At 45.2% G+C, this 22,524-nt stretch overlaps 1 protein-coding gene across 2 annotated transcripts in view; it reads left to right on the top strand.

The window, feature by feature from the left end:
• IFT56 (intraflagellar transport 56) overlaps positions 1-22,524 on the top strand; it is an 872,526-nt gene that overhangs the window by 831,143 nt on the left and 18,859 nt on the right. For both annotated transcript variants that reach the window (XM_077452501.1, XM_077452500.1), the window contains exon 16: positions 9,710-9,816. In XM_077452501.1, the coding sequence (XP_077308627.1) occupies positions 9,710-9,816 (107 nt within the window). The remainder of the gene's footprint in view (positions 1-9,709; positions 9,817-22,524) is intronic.

Genomic DNA, 22,524 nt, shown 5'->3' with positions numbered 1-22,524 from the left:
AGTAGGGACCTGTAAATCTGAGACATGGGTTTCTCCAGGTCTTTTACCCGAAGGATGGACTCAAGCTCAGAATACTCCAGTACGACCGGTTGTCCAAAAAATTGACAGCGATAAGCATGCGCGACTTGAAGATAACGGAAGTGGGCCCATGTAGGCACATTAAATTTATCACGCAGGATATGAAAGGGAGTAAGTTCCCCGTTGGTAACGACATGCTCGAGCATCAGTATTTTACACTTGGCCCAGGCCTGAGGGTCCGGGATGGTATTAAACTGCGGAAGGCTAAGATTCAGCCACAGGGGGGTGTGAGGAGACCAGGAGTTCGGCAGGGACGCCCTCAGTGCCTCTCCCGCCCTCCACGCCCTTAAAGTGGTGCGCATAGAAGGGGTGAGGCAGTGAGGTGTTTTTGGCCCCCTGAAAACCAACCCCCTTAAGGCCTCCAGAGACCCCACTATAGCTGCCTCCAGGACCGTTGCAGCATTGGTCAAGTCTGGCTGCAGCCACCAGTGGACGGTTACAAGCTGGGTAGCTAGGAAATATTTGTGACAGTCAGGAAGCGCTAACCCTCCACTGCCCACAGGCCTGGTGAGCGTGGTGTATTTGAATCTGGGGGACTTGGGTCCCCAGATGAAGGAGAGAAAAAGTTGTTTCAGAGAGTTAAAGAAGGCCTTAGTTAGCCATTGTGGGGAGTTCCTAAATATGTACGTAAGTTTGGGAAGGACCTTCATTTTAAGAAGGTTTATGCGGCCAATAAGAGAGAGGGGGAGATTGCCCCAAGCCTTTAATTTGGACTTGATTTCTATCAGAACAGGTTCAAGATTGAGCCGGACAAAGTCCTTGTTCTCTCTTGAAATGACAATACCCAAATAGGTAAACCTATCCACCCATTGAAGCGTGGTGGAGGATGGTGAGGTCCTGGCCCCCTCGTCCACCGGAAAGAGCTGAGATTTATGCCAATTCACCTTCAACCCAGTGAAGGCAGAGAAGGCATCCATGATTCCAAGTGCGCCCCGCAGAGAGTCACCGGGATTATTTAAAAAAAAGCAGAAGATCATCCGCATAGAGGGCCACTCTCTCCTCCAGCCAGCCCACCCGAAGACCACGGACCTCGGCCGAACTCCGAAGAGCCTCAGCAATAGGTTCCATGGCTAGGGCGAACAAGCCCGGGGAGAGAGGGCACCCCTGCCTGGTGCCCTGCTGCAGGGGGAACGAGGGCAACAGGGAACCATTCAGTTTAATGCATGCCGTAGGACCGGTGTATAGTGTACGTATCCAGGCAATAAACCGCAATGGAAAACCCATTCTTCTAAGGACCTCCCACAGATACACCCATTCCACTGTATCAAATGCTTTCTCCATATCAAGGGTGGCAATGGTCCTAGTACCTTGATTATCATGGGGGGCATGAATGTTAGAAAACAATCTGCGGATATTGATGTCAGTGGACCTACCTGGCATAAAGCCTGTTTGATCGGAGTCAATCAGAGATTTGATTACTGTATTGAGTCTAGTGGCCAAAATTTTAGTCAATATTTTTAAATCACAGTTCAGGAGTGCTATCGGCCTGTAAGAGGCACATTGCTTAGGATCCTTATTAGGTTTCGGAATGAGAACAATATGGGCTTCTCTCATAGAAGCCGGCAGGGAGCCCTGTTGAAGACAGGCTCGGTACATCTGAGCCAGCCTGGGGGCAAGCAGCTCCGCTTGGGCTCTGTAATACTCTATGGGTAGTCCATCCGGCCCCGGGGTCTTCCCCGCTGGGAAAGACCTGATGGCTGTCAGGACCTCTTCTGGTGTGATCTCCGAGACAAGGAGTAGTCGCTCCGTGTCAAAGAGCCATCCCAGTGCCAGCGTATCTAACAACGAGGTCATTGGTGTGGGGTCAAAGCTGTCAGGGAGTGAGGAGACATACAGAGAGGAGTAAAACCTGGTGAAGGCAGTCAAAATATCCTCCGGAGAGGTAACCAGTGACCCTTCTGCCGTGAGTATTTCTGGTATAACCGTTACAGGCCTGTCCTGCTGCACCAGCATAACCAGCAGTTTGCTGTTCTTATCACCATATTCAAAGTATTTCTGTCTGCTGTCTTGTATATCAAGCCTGGTAGTGTCTGAGACATGGAGGTGCAATTCCCGCCTAAGTGATGAGAGGCGCTCGAAGTTGGGGACCGTTGCCAAGGCCGAGTACTGAGCCAAAGCCTCCTCAACTTCATGCTGCAAATCAGACACTTTGTCCCCAACTTCTGCTCTAACCGCCGCCACTGCAGAGATATACTGCCCCCTACCATAAGCCTTAGAGGCATCCCATGTCACCCCCAAGGAGGCTGACCCCGCATTGTGCAGCCAGTAGTCCTGCAAGGAGGGAGAAACTCTATCTTGGACTGCCTTGCTATTAATCCAATGGGGCTGCAGCCTCCAGAGGGCTTTATTCTTAAACTTGGTGGTCCTAACAATCAATTTAAGGGGGTGGTGATCCGATAAGCCAGAGGGAAGGTAGCTAGCCTCCTGGACGTTAGCCAGGAGGAGGTCGTTAGCAAACGCCAGATCAGTACGGGAGGATGTTTTAAACGTGGATGAAAAACAGGAGTAGGTTCTATCCTGGGGATGAAGCCATCTCCACACCTCCCGAAAGTCCGCTGCCTGGGCCCAGACACTAAGATCAGGATTAAAAGTCGATGGTGGGAAGGGCCTATCTAGATCACGAGACAAGGTGGCGTTGAAGTCTCCCATAAACAGGACACACGCCGGGCAATGCGGAGCCAACCTCTCATATAAGCTATACAGGACGTGAATCTGCCTCGGAGGAGGCAGGTAGACATTAACAATGACATATTTCTTATTATACATGCTCAGTACCACCATAACAAATTTCCCCTGGGGGTCCAGATGAACCTCCTGGAGCACGCAAGGCACTCGCTTACTAATCAGTACAGATACCCCTCGAGAGTACGAGGAGTAGGTCGCATGTAGCGCCCTTTGCACCCAGGGTTTTTTCAAAGCTAGAACCTTGCTGCCGGTGAGGTGTGTTTCCTGCAGCAGGACTATGTGAGGGTTATGTAGTTTTAAATATTGAAATAACAGAGACCGCTTATATTTTGAGTTGAGTCCCCTGACGTTCCAGGATATAATAGTCAGCGACTCGGTATCTTAGGGAGCCATCATGGAACCTCAGGGGGGAACAAAATCAGGATGAGCTTAGATAACCAGGAGGCGCAGGCCAACCCAAATTCGGTACACATATTCAGCTATATCCGAGCAGCACTAAATGTAAACTTAGCTTTTAAGGAAAAAATCCCCTCCCCACAAAACATAGAAAACATAAAAAACCCTACCCCAACATCATACGAACCAAGGTCAATGACCAAAACATTCGGCCATCGAGCCATACAAACCGATGCGGGGTTTCTTCCCAAAACTTCTAAATCTTTAGATCACTGAGACCCCTGTATGGTGGGTCACAGAAGAGTACAGTCCTTCCCGGTAGAATCCGTATCAATTCTGGAAGGGGGAGTCCGATCGTGGGGGGGGGGGGGACTGAGGGAAGGGGAGTAAACAGGGGGTGCGTCTAACCAAAAAGTGGGGTAAGTCAGTGGTCTGCAGTGGAGCTCCTCAGGCAGGAGTAACAGCAGGTTATCCCGCAATGGAAAATAAATGGGCAATCAGTAAGGGCAAAGTGGGACCCAATGGGGAGGAAATGGCTGGGGACAAAGAGCAAATGATGCCAGGGGTTCACTCGAGTCAATTTTGTAATGAAGAAGAGGAAGATCTGGCCACCTCCCGTCAATCACGCTCAGCTACTCCTTCTTCCTGACCACATATGTTCAACGGGCATCCAGCCATGCTGCCGCAGCCTCCGGAGTATCAAAAAAACAGGTGTTATCACAGTCAGAGATTCTTAACCTGCTGGGATACAGAAGACCAAAACGAATTCCCCTCTCTCTGAGCCTGCGTCTGATATCCGTGAAGGACTTGCGTCTCTGCTGTACTTCCTTAGAGAAATCCGGAAAAAAGAGAAGTTTGGTGTTCTCATATTTGATTTCAGGCATGGTGCGAGCCGCCGCCAGGATGCAGTCCCTGTCACGGTAATTCAACAGCCGTAGCAGAAAGGGGCGCGGAGGAGCCCCAGGCCTCGGAGGGAGTGGTGGGACCCTGTGAGCTCTCTCCACCACAAAGATGGGTGGCATCTCCCCCAGGTTGAGCAGGGTGGACAGGAGTTTCTCAGCAAACTCAGCGGGTCTGGGGCCCTCAGCCCTCTCAGGCAGTCCAAGTATTCGGATATTATTTCGCCTGAGGCGATTTTCAGTATCTATCGCACGATCTTGTAGCGCTTTCACTTGAATCTGCAAGGCCTTTACCTCTCTGGAATCTGAGCGGACTGTATCCTCCACCGCAGAGAGTCTATCCTCCACCTCAGCAACACGCGAGCGGAACTTATCCATGTCCTGGCGGATGAGGCCAACATCTACACTCAAGAAGTCGATCTTTGCTGTCAAAGTTTCTTTACAGGATGTTATGGCTGCTAGGATCTCTGCACCCGTGGGGGCCTCCACCACCCCAGAGTCCGCGTCCACCCGCGAGCCAGACGCCATCACCGCGGTGGACCGCCTTGAAGATAAGGCAGTAGTCGGCGGAGGGACACGAGGGGAGCTGGAGCCGGACTTGGAGCAGCGGGTCTTAGGTCGGCCCATCCGAGGCACCCCCGAGATGTAAGAGGGTCCTGGGAAGTCTTCCAGCTGAGAGCCTGCGCCACAGCAACAAAGTAGGGGCTGTAGCGGTGGTGGTGGGCTGGGTCAGGAGCAATGTCTCTCCACCAAAGGGCAGCAGTCCAGTGGGCGGGCGCCGGGCTTGGGGCAACCTACAGGGGGGTAGTCCACTTGCCACACAGGAATGGAGTCTTCAGCAAAGCACAGCCTTCACGGGGGGACACAGGGAGGGAGAGAGGTGGTTCCAGGGCCCAGGATCATACTCAGGAGGGCAAAATAGTATCTCAGCCCTGACCCTGAGGGTGGAAGATGAGGTCGGGGAGTAGGCCTCAGGATGGCACCTGTGAACAGTTGCAATAATACCCCCCAGTCCCAGACCAACCTTGTCCCAGGGTCCCCCGACAGGGATACAGGAGTCTGATGCCTCTTCACCTACAGATGGGAGCTCCGGAGCTCAGTGATGGGGGAAGACAGAGCAGGCCTCAAGATGGTGGTAGGCCCCGCGAGTGGAGATCCGGCCGCGAACCCACAGCAAGCAATCGGACGGCCAGGCTTCACAATTTTAGGTGGGGTGGCTGCAGCCAATGCCCATCTGTCCCTAGGATGGGTCCGGAGTCCCCTCAGGTACAAGGGAAGGGAGGATGGCTCCGGATTGTCCGGCCTCAAGATGGCGGCGGCCGCAAGCTCCCGGGGGTAAACAGCTCTCCTCCCCGTCAATCCTCAAAGCCTCCTCACCTCTCCGTGTCCCCCAGAGGGGTGGCAGCCGATCCGGATGGTGGCGATGCTCCCTGATGCGCGGATCGCGGCACTCGAGCCCGAGGATCGCGGAAGCGATGTAGGCCGCAAGATGGCGGCGGATCCACAGGACAGAGAAGCAGCCACAGCCCCGCAGAGCTGCAATCGGTCGGCCGGGCCAGGCAATATCCACTGGGATTTGTGCAGGAGGGTAGTCAGGCTATATATGGAGAGTTTGGAGACTCTCCATGCGCTAGAAAGGCAGAATGGATGCGGATGATGACAGGATCAGCGGAGCTCCTCGAAAGCGCGTCCTTTCTCGGCTACATCCGGACGTGGTGACATTTTCATGTCAATAGCACCTTTAGAAATATATTTACCTAGAAAAATGTTGAAGTGTCCAATGCTTATTTTACCCGCGGTATATATAGACACACGTTCTCTTACATACTACACATAAACTCATAGAAAAAAAAATGGTTACTGCTAATTGGTGGAGATATGAAATATTAGACCTTATGTACACAGGCATACAAAAATGCTTCTTTTACAGGCTTACATGGAAGAGAAAAGGGTAACGGCACTCTCTGCAGGGACAACCCAATCCATTAATCGGGTCCATGCACAGTTGCCTAGGCTCGATGTATCTCATCACATTCCAATGTAACAAATAGTAAGAAGAGCCTGCAAGACTGTAATCCTTGACGTGTGTAACAAAAGCTGCATAAGAAATAAAGACCTTTTTTCTTCCACAAAAAATTTTTTTTTTCTTTTTTTTTGGAAGAAATAAAAATATATACAGATGCTTGAGTCAAAATACTTTGTATTGGTCACACAATGCAAGGTCAGAATATATGACAGAACCACTATGAAAAGATCAAATATAAATGGTTACCCAGAAGTGACAGGAGGGAAAGATAAAAAGCAAAAAGCAAGCAAAGAAGGAACTCACTAAGAGAAGAGTACAAGTCCTAAAACAAGTGAACAATGAGACTGGAAATGGGATAGGATGATATCATTTAAAGAGGAAGTAAACCCTGATGGGTTTACTTCCTCTTTCATTCCCTGCAAAGGCAAAGCATAATGGACTACTATGCATCGCATCGTAGTCCATTATGTGTCACTTACCTGACACAGGAGCCAGCGAAGTCACCGCTGTCCCCTGTAGTTCCGAGCGTCCATCTTCTTGGTGGGTCTCTGTGGGTCTCGCTGCTCCGGCGCTGTGATTTGCCGGAGCAGCGATGATGTCACTCCCACGCATGCGCACGGGAGCCAACACTCGCGGCATCGCTCTGCATCTTCGTCATTGACGAAGCCGCGCTCAGTGCGCCTGTCTTCGGGCAAATATCTCCTAAACCATATAGGTTTAGGAGCTATTTCTTGGACCTACAGGTAAGCCTTAATCTAGGCTTACCTGTAGGTCAAAGTGGTTTGTAAGGGTTTACAACCACTTTAAGGAATAAGTCCACATCCCATCTGTGGTTCATGCCTGTGGGGATGCGTGTCCCCAACAGGAAAATCCACTTACCGTATTTTCCAGGGTATAAGACAACCTTTTAAACTTAAAAAAACTGGCCAAAAAGCAGGGGTCGTCTTATCCACCGGGTCAGCTCCTCGGATGTCTGCTGGGTGTTTGGTAATACTGTATATACCGCAGAGCCAATCCCGGTGGGCGATGTATTCAAATGAATACAGAGCCTGCTCAGATTGGCTTTGAGAGTCAGAGAGGCGCTGGCTGATGATGTTACAGCCTCTGCCAATCCAAGCAGGCTTTGTATTCATTAATATAATACATCGCTCGCCGTGATTGGCTCCAGCAAAAGCAGGAAGAAGGAAGAAATATGAAGCGTTGGAAGCCTCAGAAGGGGGGTCGTCTTATGGTAAGTACAAGAAAAAAACCTTAAAAAGCTATAAGATTAGGGGGTCGTCTTATATGCCGGGTCGCCTTATAAACCCACAAATACGGTAACTTCCTGTTCTAGTAGCCTTCTGTGCTTGTCTCCATGTACCGACATTCAGATTTTTTGAACAGCAGAAAAAGATAAGGAATCCATGTTACCTTCATGTAATGCTCGCTAATCCTTGTGCGAAAGGACCTGGTGGTACATCCTACATATTGTCATTTACAAACATCACTATCACGTAGACTACATATTGAATGCTACAATTTATAAAATCCTTGATAGGGAATACCTTATTATTATTATTATGGTACAAAGTGATAGACTTGTGATTCTTGTTATGTTTGTCACAATACCTACAAGTGTTTAAACCACAACTATACAAGCCATTAATACTGAGCCACGTTTTGAGAATAGTGGTGGTTTGATGTAGACTGGGTGACAAAGACCCATTAGGAAATACATCTATTATGTCCTTGTCACCACAGAGAATAGAAAGATGTGGAAGGATCTATAAGGCCAGTGCTGCAGTCACCCCTGAATGTGATATCTAGAAAGTCAATACTGGTCTTATTGCTCACATAAGAGAATTCAAGATTAAGGCTGTTATTGTTGAAATCTGAAACAAAAGAAATTAGGGTAGAATCAGTGTGGCCCCAAATTATAATCAGGCCGTCTATGTAACGCCCATACCAAAAAAAGTCTTAACGTCTTATGCAGCATTTTTTACACACTTTTCTCTTGGCTCAACATTTTTTATGTCTTCCTCCCTTCCTCCCCCTTTCTCTTTTTGGCAAAAACAGGTGTAGTCACCACCCACTTATATATATATACCAAACTACCTTTATTAAATTTGGTGTGTTAGTGATCAAAGATTGCTGATGTTAACTAGCTATATTTTTTGGACAATATGGTTCTGCCTCTGGATGAGTGCCTCTGCCAGTATATGAAATGCTGTGATGATGTGATGTGATGATCCGGTTTTATGATGTCAGTGTATGCTATTATAACGCTGACCACTGGGGCAATGTGTTGAATAACTCTGGGCTGTTGACTGGCGGGGTGTGAGCTCTTCAATGCCACTTCCGCCTGTCAAGTTTTGACGTCACTTCCACTTTTGAAAAAGGTGGAAGTGAAGGCGGTGATGGCGTCTGTACCACGTGATATATAGGGAGGGTGTATTTCTCTGCATCTCTGTGTGTCTTGTAGTGGCTCCTTTTTTGTTGGTTATATGGATTTTGGACCTTGCCTTGAACCCCGATCCCGATATTTTGGTCACCTTGTGTGTTTCTGTGTACACTGGTATACTGGTGGTTAAATGGAGAGTCTGGCTCTCTCTTTTATGTTTTTGGTTGGATTTCATTAGGTGTTCCTGTATTTTATAACAGGTACCATATTCATATATGGTGCACTTACAGGATGTGAAAAAAAGTCCTGCAAGCAGCATCTTTGGGGTGGGGCCCATTGAAATGAATGGGCAGCGCTGCCGAAACGCCTGCAAAGCACTTTGACAGCACCGCAACACCACGCTTTTAACCCTTTCTTCGGAGGGTATAAGCATGCCCCTAGCGCCCGAAAGTGCCGATATAAAAGCTGTAAACCGCCGCTAAAACTAGCTGCGCTTTACCGCTAACACCGGCTCCGCCCCAGTGTGAAAGTACCACAAATTGTACCCTAAAGTATTAAGTAAACAAGTCATTATGAACTTTTTTGTTTCAGCAGTCAGCTATAGAGGGGTGAAAGCAATGGTGTTCTTGCTTTGCCCAGAGTTGTGACTTTAGGCTGCATTCACACCTGAGCATATCGTTTCAGGCGGAAAGTTGTGCGATTTTCCCACAGTTTTTTTTTCTGTAATTTTGTACAGGTCAAAAGATGAAGAGGTCATAAAAGCTAAAAAAACACCTGTAATCTGCTGATGGAACGCTCAGATGTGAACAGGGGCCATTAAAATGAATAGGAGCTTGTTGGGCATTTTGGAACTTTTGCGATGAGCGTTTTACGAACTGAAAACGCTCAAGTGTGAATGGACCCTTAAGTAAAAAGAATGCAGGGCCATACTGCTGGCTCCACACCACAGCCCGCATTTTATCAATGGGCTTCAAATTTCTGTCTGCACTGTAAAGTAACCTAGCAGTGTATAATGGAAATTGGACACTGTAAATTATCCCCTTTGTATCAAATGATCCTTTAGGCAGCAATATATTCACATGCATTTAAATATACAGTTCTCTGTCCCCAGTGATTATTTAAAAACAGGCTATAATGATGTGTAAAAAAAAAAAACTGTTGTTTTGGCTTTAGATATACTTATATTACTGGTGTACATTCTATAAAAGAGGTTGTGATAAACTAGTATCATTTTGTAAAATACAGATATCATGAACAAAAAACCAAGGATGGCATGGGAGTTGTATTTGAAAATGGAAACATCAGGGGAGTCATTTAGCCTTCTCCAGCTGATTGCCAATGACTGCTATAAGGTAAGAACTTTTTATGTTGAACCACTTCAATATAGAGTACTTATACACCTTCCTGCCCAGACCAATTTTCAGCTTTCAGTGCTCTCACACTTTGAATGACAATTATGCTAGTATCCAAACAAAATTTTTATAATTTTGTTCTCACAAATAGAGCTTTATTTTGGTGTTATTTAAGCATCACTGTTTTTTTCTATTTTTGGGATATGAGCAAAAAAAAGAGCGAACATTTTGGGAAAAAATACCTTTTTCGTTTTTATTGTAAAATTTTTGCAAAGAAAATGTCACTTATCTTCATAAATTTGGGCCAAAATTTATACTGCTACATATATTTGGTAAAAACAACCCAACTTAGTGGATATTAGTCTACAGGCTATGGTGCCAATCACTGAAAATGTATCACACCTGATCACAATTGATGTACCGACGGCCTATTTAATTTCTTGAGACACTAACAATCCAGGAAAGTACAAATACCTCCAAATTACCCCTTTTTGGAAAGCAGACACTCCAAGGTATTAAGTAAGAGGCATGGTGAGTTTTTTGAAGTTGTAATTTTTTCCCACAATTTTTGTGAAAATTACAATTTTTTTTTTCTTTTTAACCCAAACTTGTCATATTAACAGGTTATTTCTCACACACAGCATATGCATACTTGCAACTTCACCCCAAAATACATTCTGCTACTCCTGAGTATGGCGACACCACATGTGTGTGACCTTTACGCAGCCTAGCCACATACAGAGGTCCAACATGCAGGGAGCACTATCAGGTGTTCTACGAGCATAAATTACACACATAATTTCATGATGACCAATCACACTTTTGAAGGCCTTGGAGCACCAGGACATGGAAAACGCCCACAAAATTACCACATTTTGGAAAGCAACACCCAAACGTATATTCTATGAGGTATTGTGAGTCTTTTGAACGGTCAATTTTTTTCAGTTTTTGGAAAATGTAGAAAGAAAATAAAAACTTTATTTTTTTATTTTACACAAAGTTGTCAATCTATAAGCTATTTCTAACACATAGCATGTACATATCAAAAATAGCACCCCAAAATACATTCTGCTACTCCTGAGTATGGAGATACCACATAGCCACATACACAGCCTAGCCACATACAGATGCCCAACATTGAAGTAGCACCTGCAGGCGTTCAAGAAGCATAAATTGCACATCTCATTTCTCAACCATCTATAACACTTTTGAAGGCCCTGGAGCACCAGGACAATGAAAACGCCCACAAAATGACCCAATTTTGGAAAGCAAACACCCAAACATATGTTCTATAAGGCATTATGAGTCTTTTAACCACTTAAGAACCGGCCCATAGCAGGGAGACGCCCAACCCCCTCCGCCCCCCGCCGCCCTCCGATGCTTCTACCGACTCGCCAATACGATCAAAGCCAGAATAATTTTTTTTTTTTTGTTCTTTTATTTCAGGGTTCCCAGCCTAGAGGTGAGATGTGGGCTCTTATTGACCCCATATCTCACTGTAAAGAGGACCTGTCATGCTATATTCCTATTACAAGGGATGTTTACATTCCTTGTAATAGGAATAAAAGTGATCAAAAAATTTTTTGGGGGGGGGAAAAATGTCAAACTAAAATAAATAAAGTAAAATGAACAATAAAAAAACAAAAAATTTAAAGCGCCCCTGTCCCCATGTGACAAACAAGATATTTGGGGGGCACACCCTAAAAAAATGTATAAAGATGGTGCTGCCATAAAACCATACAACGGAACAAAAATATTACAGCACACACATGCAAAACTAACATTTACCTCCAGCAAGGCTTTTTAAAAACACCTAGACATTTTCAAAAAACATTATCAAAAAATATGGGGATTTGGTCACACCATATTGCTATACAGTGCTCAAGCCCACTTACTGCGACAAAGTACCCCATAATTGGTGGGTCCTACACTATCCATAGACTAGGAGATCCTGCTTCTCTGAACCATGGGAGCTATACTCCTCTATATGGGAGTAGAGATGGAAGAACTTCCGACAGGACATTTCGTGAACGTGGCCAAAAGTTTGCGAATCACAAAGTTTGCGGCAGGCCCCATTAACTTCAATGGCAGGCGAACCTTAAATACCTACAGGTCATATTTTCAGCCACAAAATACTTACTAGCTGTGCGCACACAGTCCCACCACATGGCCACTGACATAACAAAAGTATGAAGTGAATTTTCTATCGACAACGACAAGCATTCTTTTTTTATCTGTGAAATTTTGACAATTCAGGACTCAGGAGCGCATGAAGGCAATGGAGGAGAGGAAAGGTCAGCGTGGGCTATGAAGAGGGTGCAGGAGATGATCACCAGTATTCTTATTTCCTCTGCGCAGTAGGGACACTCACGAGAGATCAGTAGCGATCTCTAGCGCATTTCGGGGTCGCCTACTGTACCTACTTAGGCGTACACACCCCTCTCCCCTTTTGGCTATATCCCAGCCCTTGATTTTTCAGCTACCCATACCCCCCCCCCTCCCACACACTTTTTTTTTCTTCCTCTGCCTCTCCAGTCATACCCTCTCCGTCTGGCAACATCTGACTGACTGAATACTCTCTTGAAACTGACCACATTTCAGGAGGGCCTCTTGATTTTAGAGGGGATTTTAATATGGCCCTAGACCCTCTCCTAGACACCTCAACTGGCACCTCGTCATTTCCCTACGCGACCCTACGTCAAACTACAGCTTGCATCACTAACATTACACGATACATAGCGCACCCTCCACCCCAAGGAAAAGGATTTCACATTCTTTTCGACACCACACATTTTGCTACTCGAGACTGGACTATATTTTCATACACCAAGCGGATTTGTCATACCTGGCAGACGCTACCATTGAGAACATGGTGCTTTCAGATCATCATCCGATTACAATAACCTTACGATTCCCCCAAAGAGAGGGGTTCAGCAAAATATGGAGGCTAGATGCCTCCGTTCTGGCAGACCCGGTAGATGCAGCATACATCAAACAGGCCCTTCAGGACCATTTTCTTAATAATGACACACCTGACGTGACTCCCATGGTTCAATGGGAGGCACACAAATGTGTCATACGGGGACACCTTTTGGCTATAGCAGCCAGAAAGAAAAGGGAACACCAAAAGCTGATGCATACCCTCACGGAAAATAATCGCTAGATTGGAGACACAACATAAACGCACTAGGGCACTTCAAGTGGCTCAAGAGCTAGCAGATACCCGTTCGTTGCTAGTGGAGGAACTCTTTAAGAGAGCTCGAAAATGTCACGTTCTATCCCAGAAATTATTTTACGAGCAGGGCAACAAACCCGGGAAGCTATTGGCCAGATGTATGCAAAAGCGCATTCTCACTTCAACTGTTCACCATATCACTGACCAACAAGGAACGACCCACACCAAAAATGAGGACATTGCACAACAATTTCTGACTTTTTATAACAAACTTTATAATCTCAACGACACCTCCGGCGACCCTGGGGGGGACGGAGTAAGATCCAGCTTGATACAGGAATTCCTGTCCAACTTTAGTCCACAACCATTATCAGACACCGCTCGTGCGGAGCTGGAGGCGCCCCTGTTCTCTGAGGAGTGGGAAGCAGCCCTGAAATCTACTAAACCAGGCAAAAGTCCAGGTCCTGATGGCCTTACAGCGCAATATTATAAAAGCTATGGTGAGATTTTGGCTCCGCGCTTCCTCAAAGCCTTTAACATGCTGTCCGCTGCTCCCCACTCCTCGGACACCCTCCTAGAGGCTTATATCACAGTAATTCCCAAGGACAATAAGGAACCCACTGACGTGACAAGTTATCGACCAATATCACTCCTAAATGTCGATGTCAAACTCTTCTCAAAAATTTTAGCAACACGTTTAGCATACTATCAACTCCGGACACAAATGGACACAATAATATACAATTTTTATTCATAAATTACACAATGTACATAATATTACCAGGAAGTACAAATGGGCTAAACAATGTCCTCCTGGTGTTTTAATAAACAAACATATATACAGAACAAAATATGATTAAAACAATGCTTGTCCTATATCACCCACACCCGACACGTTTCCAGTTGCTGATAATTCAGAACCTTCATCAGGGGTGAACAAACTTGATGATATAGCAATCTATAATATAAAACAATTCAATTAAAAGCATATAAGCTATTTTTACCAGGCTAGCAAAAAAAAGAAAAAAAAAAAAAAAAAAAGGGAAGAAGAGGGGGATTCCCAACTCCCATATCCCCCCCCCCAACCACACACACACACACACACACACACACACAACTCCCTTCACAGAACAAAATTAGCTAACCAGATAAAATGTCTGCCAATCGTTACCTAGTGAGGTGTAAGTTCGAGGATCAAAATGCCTGCCATTTAGAAAAATATAAGTATGTCTGAAGAGTACTTCAAATACTATCGAGATGTCAACCAAGTACAGGATGTCCTGCAAATTACTTCCAGATCAGTTAGACCTAAAATGATGAACACAAAAAAGTATGTGTACAGCCAAATAGTTGTTAAAATCCATTTCCAATGAAAACATGTATGCCTATAGAGAAAGGAATATACCATGCGAGACCAAGAATGTGCAGGCAACTATTTAATAGAAAAGAGGTGTGCGCAAAGATTTTTTTGCACTATATGGAAAATTGCCACACATACCTTGGATGTAGTTCACAACCAGAGAGAAAAGTGGAAACAAAGAGAAACCCCCAGGTGCCATTTGAATAGAAAGCCCTGATTTAAATAATGTGCAGCATAAAGCAGCCTATAGAGCCAAAAGTAAATAGATATAAATAGAATCATGTAGTCTCATATTCACGGATTCTATGGCAAGGGGGGTTTTTGTTTCTATGTGAGACATTAATTGGAACAAACAATGGCTATCTGGATGTTTCAAGTCCACCTTCATGTGTGTGTCAAGCTGAATTAGCATGTATATGACTTGCACCCAGGGTTGCCTTGTCCCATTCCCAGGAAATAAGCCCAAAAGGAAAACTGGAAGCTGTAGTCCAACCACAAATTACCTATAAAGCAGATACGGTAATTCATATTGTACCAAAATGCATAGATTTACCTCTTTGCATAAACTTAGCTAAAGGGAGTACTTACAAACGGCAAAGCAGTCCTCTATGTGCAGCGTATGGATGGCACTGAAATTTCCAACAGCTGACCTGATTAAATATGGAGTGGTGATCCTCTAATTGGTTGGTGTTTCACTTGCTAAATAGGGAGGGTGTGTGCAATTCTAATGAACCATCCCCCTGTGTGTATAGTGAAGCGATTGTCAGGTTTCACACTCTTACCTAGCTCAGCCAATCGGGGAGAATGTGGGCGTAGAGCCTCACATGGCTGTAGGCCTCCCCAACGAACAGCGTGTATGAGAAAAGTGCGTTGTTGCGGCGCGCGCTCCCAGCATAAGCTGGAACGCAAGAGGTATTTCCGGAAACAACAACATCTCTAACAAGGCGCCAGTGGGAGTTACCCACACACCCAGCGGAAGTGACGGCGTGTATAAGAAAAGTGCATCATTACGACGCATGCTCCCATCATAGGCTGAAACGCACTTAGTCTTTCCGGAACTGACGTCCCTCCCAGAGCGCCGGTGGAAATTGCCTGCGCACCCAACGGAAGTGGCGTCATATGATGTGTTGTTCTACCTGAAGATGGAACGCGGCGGCGGCCAGTATTGGAACGCAGGCCATCAACGGAAGCCACACTAAGATGGCACAGAGGGAAAGACAGAGTAATTTCCCAAACAAAAACCAAAAAAAACACAACAGGTGTAAATGTAAAAAACACCAAAGAAAGATGTGTACCCAATCAAGATTGGTGTGTGTTCCTGTTAAACATGTGTGAACATGGGGCTAATGCCCATCACTGGACATTGGATAACATGCTAAATCGCACAAATAGTAAAATGACGTACCACAAGTCCAAAGGGGGGGGGACTGAAGGGAGGAAGGAGAAAGGAGGGGGGGAGGGTAGAAAGGGGGGAATGAAAAAAAAAAAATTATAAAAAAATAATAAATAAATAAATAAAAAAAAAAAAATATCAACATTTCCCTCAATTACATCAGTTGTCATTTACAGCCCCTAAATGGTCACACACATTAATCAAAAATGTTTTCTATTATTTATTATTTTAACCCTTTATTTTAAACATTTTTTGATTGCCCTATTGAATTACATGCCCTCCAGACCATCCCATGTCCCAGAAGTAAACCCCTCCAAAAATGGTCGGAAACTAACACATTCATTGAGGCCCGGTGGGCTAGTGGCACAAAGATCCACTATCCATCTAGTTTCTCTTTGTAACAGAATTTTATCCCAGTCAACCCCCTCTGGGGTTGGGATGAACCCGGTCTAGTATCGTAAACTTGATCTTTGGGAGGCTGCCGCAATGTGCGTCACGTGCATGACGACCCAGTGTTAAGTCTGGGTTGCACGTGCGTACACTGAGTGCATGTCTGCCCATTCTTTTGCACAGCGGTTGTTTTGTCTTGCCCACATAGAAGGATCCACAGTTACAAGTTAAGAGGTAAACCACCCCGTAAGTCCGACAGTTTGCAAAATGGGAAGGTTTGAGGATCCTTCCATTGGGCAGCACCACTTTCTGCTCTGTATTTATGAACTGACACTGGGGGCAGCCCCCACATTTAAAAGTACCGTGTCTCTTACATGGGTCATCCCTAAATTCCCCCGTGTATTCACTTTTCACTAGACGATCCCTCAAGGATTTCGAAATCCTTGAGGGATCGTCTAGTGAAAAGTGAATACACGGGGGAATTTAGGGATGACCCATGTAAGAGACACGGTACTTTTAAATGTGGGGGCTGCCCCCAGTGTCAGTTCATAAATACAGAGCAGAAAGTGGTGCTGCCCAATGGAAGGATCCTCAAACCTTCACATTTTGCAAACTGTCGGACTTACGGGGTGGTTTACCTCTTAACTTGTAACTGTGGATCCTTCTATGTGGGCAAGACAAAACAACCGCTGTGCAAAAGAATGGGCAGACATGCACTCAGTGTACGCACGTGCAACCCAGACTTAACACTGGGTCGTCATGCACGTGACGCACATTGCGGCAGCCTCCCAAAGATCAAGTTTACGGTACTAGACCGGGTTCATCCCAACCCCAGAGGGGGTGACTGGGATAAAATTCTGTTACAAAGAGAAACTAGATGGATAGTGGATCTTTGTGCCACTAGCCCACCGGGCCTCAATGAATGTGTTAGTTTCCGACCATTTTTGGAGGGGTTTACTTCTGGGACATGGGATGGTCTGGAGGGCATGTAATTCAATAGGGCAATCAAAAAATGTTTAAAATAAAGGGTTAAAATAATAAATAATAGAAAACATTTTTGATTAATGTGTGTGACCATTTAGGGGCTGTAAATGACAACTGATGTAATTGAGGGAAATGTTGATTTTTTTTTTTTTTTTTTATTTATTATTTTTTTTATAATTTTTTTTTTTCATTCCCCCCTTTCTACCCTCCCCCCCCTCCTTTCTCCTCCCCCCCCCCCCTCCTTTCTCCTTCCTCCTTCCCCCCCCCTCCTTTCTCCTTCCTCCCCTTCAGTCCCCCCCCCTTTGGACTTGTGGTATGTCATTTTACTATTTGTGCGATTTAGCATGTTATCCAATGTCCAGTGACGGGCATTAGCCCCATGTTCACACATGTTTAACAGGAACACACACCAATCTTGATTGGGTACACATCTTTCTTTGGTGTTTTTTACATTTACACCTGTTGTGTTTTTTTTGGTTTTTGTTTGGGAAATTACTCTGTGTCTTTCCCTCTGTGCCATCTTAGTGTGGCTTCCGTTGATGGCCTGCGTTCCAATACTGGCCGCCGCCGCGTTCCATCTTCAGGTAGAACAACACATCATATGACGCCACTTCCGTTGGGTGCGCAGGCAATTTCCACTGGCGCTCTGGGAGGGACGTCAGTTCCGGAAAGACTACGTGCGTTTCAGCCTATGATGGGAGCATGCGTCGTAATGATGCACTTTTCTTATACACGCCGTCACTTCCACTGGGTGTGTGGGTAACTCCCACTGGCGCCTTGTTAGAGATGTTGTTTCCGGAAATACCTCTTGCATTCCAGCTTATGCTGGGAGCGCGCGCCGCAACAACGCACTTTTCTCATACACGCTGTTCGTTGGGGAGGCCTACAGCCATGTGAGGCTCTACGCCCACATTCTCCCTGATTGGCTGAGCTAGGTAAGAGTTTGAAACCTGACAATCGCTTCACTATACACACAGGGGGATGGTTCATTAGAATTGCACACACCCTCCCTATTTAGCAAGTGAAACACCAACCAATTAGAGGATCACCACTCCATATTTAATCAGGTCAGCTGTTGGAAATTTCAGTGCCATCCATACGCTGCACATAGAGGACTGCTTTGCCGTTTGTAAGTACTCCCTTTGGCTAAGTTTATGCAAAGAGGTAAATCTATGCATTTTGGTACAATATGAATTACCGTATCTGCTTTATAGGTAATTTGTGATTTGTTTTTAAGGTTGAACTGGATGGACTTGTGTCTTTTTTCAACCTGACTAACTATGTAACTATGTAACATTTGGCTTTGTAAGTCCTTTATTTGTTGGATCTGTTGTATCTCAGTGGTTTCTGTACCACCGCCTGTCTAACCTGCTACATGTTGTATTTCTGGTTAAACAATGTTATTATGTTGTTCTTATTCAATGTGGCTTTGTATGCTGTTAAATATATAATAAAATGCTTGGTAAAAAAAAAAAATCATCATTTATTTTCTAGAAAATTACATATAACCCCAAAACATTATATATGTTTTTTAGCAAAGACCCTAGAGAATACAATGGTGGTCGTTGCAACTTTTTATCTTGCACGGTATTTGCGCAGCAATTTATCAAACACTTTTTTTGGGGAAAAAAAAGTTTTGTGCTTTAAAAAAAACTAAACAGTAAAGTTAGCCCAATGTTTTTGCATAATGTGAAAGATGAAGTTATGCCGAGTAAATAGATACCCAACATGTCACCCTTCAAAATTGCACACACTTGTGAAATGGCGCCAAACGTCGCTACTTAAAAATCCCCATAGGTGACGCTTTAAATTTTTTTACTGGTTACATGTTTGAGTTACAGAGGAGGTCAGAATTATTTCTCTCGCTCTAACGTTCGCAGCGATACCTCACATGTGTGGTTTGAACACAGTTTTCATATGTGGGCGGGACTTACATATGCGTTCGCTTCTGCATGCGAGCACATGGGGGACAAGGGCGCTTTAAAAAAAATATGTTATTGTTCATTTTACTTTATTTTAGTTTGACACTTTTTTTTTCCCAAAAATAATTTTTTTGATCACTTTTATTCCTATTACAAGGAATGTAAACATCCCTTGTAATAGGAATATGGCATGACAGGTCCTCTTAAAGTGAGATATGGGGTCAATAAGACCCCACATCTCATCTCTAGGCTGGGAAGCCTGAACAAAAAAAAAAAAATTATTCTGGCTTTGATCGTATTGGCGAGTTGGTAGAAACACCGGAGGTTGGCGGGGGGCGTCCCCTTTCGCCTCCTGTAAGAACGATGAAGCAGCGGAACAGCCGCAATGATTGTTCTTATGGTGTAGGGAATCACCGACTGAAAAAGCTGATATCTGAATGATGCCTGTAGCTACAGGCATCATTCAGATATCCCCGCACAAAATCAAGGACATGTATGACGGCCGGCGGGCAGGAAGTGGTTAAAATGCATTTTTATTTTTTAACACAATGTTGACTATTTATACAATATTTCTAACAAATAGCATGTACATACCAAAAATGACACCATAAAATAGATTCTCCTACTCCTCCTGAGTACGGCGATACCACATGTGTGAGACTTCCACAGCCTGGCCACATACAGAGGCCGAGTATAGCCGAGCATGGCTGAGCATGGCCGAGCATGACTGGGTATCACTGAGTATTGCAGGGTATCACCGAGTATGGCTGAGTATGGCCGAGTATAGCTGGGTATTGCAGAGTATCACCGGATATGGCTGGGTATTATCGACTATGGTTGGGTGTTGCAGGGTATCACCGAGTATGGCTGGGTATTGCAGAGTATGGCTGGGTATTGCAGGGTATGGCAATTTATGGCAGAGTATTGGCAGGGTATTGCTGGGTATGGCAGGGTATTGCTGGGTATGGCAGAGTATTGCTGGGTATTGCAGAGTATTGGCAGGGCATTGCAGAGTATTGGCAGGGCATTGCAGAGTATTGGCAGGGCATTGCAGAGTATTGGCAGGGCATTGCAGAGTATTGGCAGGGCATTGCAGAGTATTGGCAGGGCATTGCAGAGTATTGGCAGGGCATTGCAGAGTATTGGCAGGGCATTGCAGCGCATTGGCAGGGCATTGCAGCGCATTGGCAGGGCATTGCAGCGTATTGACCGGGCATTGCAGCGTATTGACCGGGCATTGCAGCGTATTGACCGGGCATTGCTGGGTATTGACCGGGCATTGCTGGGTATTGAAGAGTATTGGCAGGGCATTGCAGGGTTAAGTGTCAGTGAGCAGCGCTGTAGGCACTACAGATCCAGCCCACAGCGCTGCTGACACCGATCTCTCCCCTCTTACTGTACCGATCGGTTTGTTTACAAGGGATCGCTCCATCATTTGACGGAGCAATCACGTGGTAAACGGCCCCGATGAGAGTTCTGGGAGGACGTCATATGAAGGCCTCCCAGAGTTAAGCAACCGCCCTGTAGCCGTCATTCGGCTATGGGCCGGTTAACTGATTAATTGATCACAAGGATAGAGTAGTATTGCTTCCTCATCCTAGCTTTCTGCCAAAGGTGGTTTCAGGTTTTCACCTATACCAGGATATTGTTTTACCTTCATTAAGGTACATGAAGGTAAGGTAAATAAATTAAGTCAAAGCGCACTCCACCAGGGCTGTTAGTGCTTTGTGGGCAGTGCATCACCAAGCCTCCATGGCTCAAATTTGCAAGGCCACAACCTGGTCTTCAGTCCATACATTCACCAAATTCTATTGGGGGGCTGTAAGAAGGCATGAGGATATCACCTTTGGAGTGTGCTGTAGGCAGCAGTATAGGTCCTCAGGTCTCATTGCACCCTACTTTTGTTTGTGCCCCCTCCCCTCAGGTGACATTGCTCTGGGACATCCTATGTAGTTATTACTTTGGCTCTGTGTCCCATCATGTACAATAAAGAAAATAGTACATCACGGGACACAGAGGTCCCTCCCCTCTTTCTGGTTACACGTGTATTGCTTTGCTACAAAACTGAGGTACTCCCGGTAAGGGGAGGGGTTATATGGGGAATTGAACTTCCTGTTAAGGATGTGCCAGTGTCCATCACCTGAAGGTGCCATATAACCTATACAGTTATTACTGTGGCTCTGTGTCCCGTGATGTAATCCAAGAAAAGGATTTAACAGATAAGCTGTTATAAAAATCCTATTTTTAATAAGCAGGCACTCACCTGTCCCTTGATACAGTGCTGAGTTTGGCCCAGCCATTTTCACCCTGTGTTCTCTTCCCGGCGCCGACATCTTTACTATGGGTACCCGGCTGTGACAGCTTGCAGCTTCACAGCTGGGTGCCCACTGTGAATGCGCGAACAGCACCACACACTGTGAAAGGTCCACAGTCTTCTGGGACCTGTCACGTGTCACAGAAAACTGCAGGAGGGAAGGAGAACTTTCGCTTCCAACTGCCTAGGCGGTCAGAACAGAAGTGGGAGCGGTACCTGCCAAAATCGGTTACCCACTTCCCTTCCCCCCCCCCCCCAAAAGCTCCATTTCACAAGCAGGAGCAATGAAGGAGGCCTTAAAGCGGAACTTCCCCTTTTGGGTGGAGCTCCGCTTTAATAAAAGTTCCAGCTTACAGTGAGTCTGTACAGTATGCACTATAAATTGGTAGCAAATAAGTCCTGCATTTTGCAATACTAATCTCAACCACTGCTCCAACACCCTATGCAAAAACCAACTAATATAGGCATGCCCAAAATATATACAAACCTCTTAGTATTTTTTATATATTTCTCAAATTCTAAATGGTCATGAAATTTTTGTACCTAACTAATTTTATTTGAAATGATTGTATTTGTGCAGTTATTTATTAATCATATATCTTCAGGAAAAAAATAGACTAAAATGAATATAGTGCCTTGAAACAGTATTCATACCGCTTGAAATTTTCCCACATTTCGTCATTTAAAGTATTTTATTGGGGTCTTATGTGATAGATCAAAACAAAGTAGCACATAATTGTGAAGTGGAAGGAAAATGATAAAATGATTTTCAATTTTTTTTACAAATAAATATCTGAAAAGTGGCGTGCATTTGTATTCAGCCCCCTTTACTCTGATGCCCCTAACTAAAATCTAGTGGAACCAATTGCCTTCAGAAGTCACCTAATTAGTAAAGAGAGTCCACCTGTGGGTAATTTAATCTCAGTATAAATACAGCTGTTCTGTGAAGCCCTCAAAGGTTTGCTATAGAACCTTAGTGAACAAACAGCATCATATCATAAAGGCCAAGGAACACATCAGATAGCTCAGGGATAAAGCTGTGGAGACAGCAGGGTTAGGTTATAAAAAAACATCCTAAGCTTTGAACATCTCACGGAGCACTGTTCAATCCTCCATCCAAAAATCAAAAGCGTATGTATGACACAACTGAAAACCTAACAAGACATGGCC

The sequence above is a fragment of the Lithobates pipiens genome, unplaced genomic scaffold, assembly GCF_037356315.1.
Source record: "Lithobates pipiens isolate NorthernLeopardFrog02 unplaced genomic scaffold, aLitPip1_a1.2 Scaffold_23, whole genome shotgun sequence".
NCBI classification, from domain to species: Eukaryota; Metazoa; Chordata; class Amphibia; order Anura; family Ranidae; genus Lithobates; species Lithobates pipiens.
The sequence above is the reverse complement of the archived record's forward strand: the minus strand, read 5'-3'. Positions and strand labels throughout refer to the sequence as shown.